The sequence below is a fragment of the Chrysochloris asiatica genome, unplaced genomic scaffold (assembly GCF_000296735.1).
Source record: "Chrysochloris asiatica unplaced genomic scaffold, ChrAsi1.0 scaffold00252, whole genome shotgun sequence".
NCBI classification, from domain to species: Eukaryota; Metazoa; Chordata; class Mammalia; order Afrosoricida; family Chrysochloridae; genus Chrysochloris; species Chrysochloris asiatica.
The window spans coordinates 2,413,498-2,415,069 of NW_006408770.1; the positions used below are offsets into that span (position 1 = coordinate 2,413,498).

The 1,572-nt window shown below is 46.8% G+C and overlaps 1 protein-coding gene across 2 annotated transcripts; it reads right to left on the reverse strand.

The window, feature by feature from the left end:
• Positions 1 to 7: 7 nt before the first annotated feature.
• On the reverse strand, positions 8 to 741 carry LOC102832451 (coatomer subunit zeta-1-like). Of its 2 annotated transcripts, XM_006873734.1 has the most exons (2): positions 288 to 722; positions 189 to 236 (listed from the first exon to the last, which is right to left on the reverse strand). In XM_006873734.1, exons 1-2 carry the CDS (start codon positions 720 to 722, stop codon positions 189 to 191), a joined length of 483 nt encoding a protein of 160 aa, XP_006873796.1. The 2 variants fall into 2 exon arrangements, with proteins under 2 accessions (XP_006873795.1, XP_006873796.1); XM_006873733.1 differs by having other exon boundaries at positions 8 to 741.
• Between the last annotated feature and the right edge of the window lie 831 nt (positions 742 to 1,572).

Sequence of the window (1,572 nt, forward strand, 5' to 3'; positions counted from 1 at the left end):
GGCAAGAATAGTGAGACAAAACAGGAAATGTGTGTGTAATGGGGGGGTCCAACCACAGATAGGATGGAAATTTAAGGATCCCTGTGATCCCCAAGATGACCCTGAGCGTATCAATTAGGGGACTAGGTAAGAAGTCACAGTAGACATGCGATGTTTGAAGGGAGGGAGGAGCCAGAACAGTGGGGTCTTCACCGAAGCAGGGACCACTTGATCTGTTCTTTGGCCGACTGCAGCACCTGAGACACTGTCTGCTCCGTAAGGGGGACATCTTCACCCCTTAATGCCACCCGGTGTACCACTTGCTGAGGATCACTCTCTAGGATCACCCCTCCGTCCACTATTTCATCCACAGCCAGGAAGAGCCCCTCCATGTTCTCCAGCAATGCTCGTTTTTCTACGTTTTTCCTCAGCATCTGGCTCAATGAGTCAAAGAGGCAGTTCAGAACGGCCATGAGCATTAGCTCATTTTCATAGGAGCTGCCAATCACATAGAAATAGAGGTCAATACTGCTTTTGTATACCACTGTTAGGCCTTCCAAGAGGGCAATTTCACTGTCAGTCCGATGAGTCTTGTTGAAAATGTTCTTCTCAAAGGCCTTTTGCTCCTTGACACTGGGGTAGGTGTCGTCATAGTACTTGGCAAAAAGTCGATCTCCATCATTATCCAGAATCAGGATGGCTTTGACAGTATACAGGGAGGGTTCCAAAATCAGTGCCTCCATCTTGCCCCGCAGCTGGTGCAGACGTCCTTTTATGTTTTTTAAAAGGGGTATTTGTGAGGGGCGGGGCTTGATGGCGGCTAGGGTGGAGGTGCAGTGAAGGTCGCTGTCAGCAATAGCACAGAATACCAGGCAAAGCAGATCCAGGGCAGAGCTCCAAAACTTGGAACCACAGAGATAGGAATATTTTAAAGGTTTGAAGGCTTATAGCTTATGGAGTTTGCAGCTGAAGTAAAAAATTGCATGCTTTTGAATCTGCTGGGCCGGGCACAGAGGCTTGAGCCGACATCCTGGGTGAGACCAAGCAGAGGGATGAAACAGGGTGAGCAGAAACACCACAGAAAAACACCATGGGAACCTAAGGACAAAGGTGGACAATATACTTTGTCAGTTTTGCTTTGTTCTGATTTTCTTTGGTATCTGGTAATTGGCACACTCACTGTTTGCCCACCTCCACTCTGGTGAATAGAGGTAGAGCCTGAGCTGAGTGGCCACCCACCACACTCACCGCTGGTGGGTTCTTCTGCCACACATGCACACAGATACTTAGCCCAAGCGGAGATGCTGAACTTTTATCTGTTTCCTTTTTGTTCTGTTTTTTATCAGGGGAAAGAGGACAGGGCTGAAGGGACGGAGAGGGAGTTTAAAGGCAAATTCTCTCAGGCAGCTTTGAAGACAGGAACTTAGGGCATTAAAGACATATTCATATTAAGCTACAGATTTCCCCCCCCTTCTTTTTCTTCTATCCCTCCTCACCCTTTTATGTGATTAGAGACGGAAGTGTTCAGTCTTGTTTTGTTGGTGCTGATTTTTTTTTTTCTTTTTCCTCTTTCTCTCATTTTTTTTTTTTTTT

Coding starts and splice junctions, on each gene's coding strand:
- LOC102832451 (XM_006873733.1), bottom strand. CDS start 722: ATGGAGGCACTGATTTTGGAACCCTCCCTGTATACTGTCAAAGCCATC.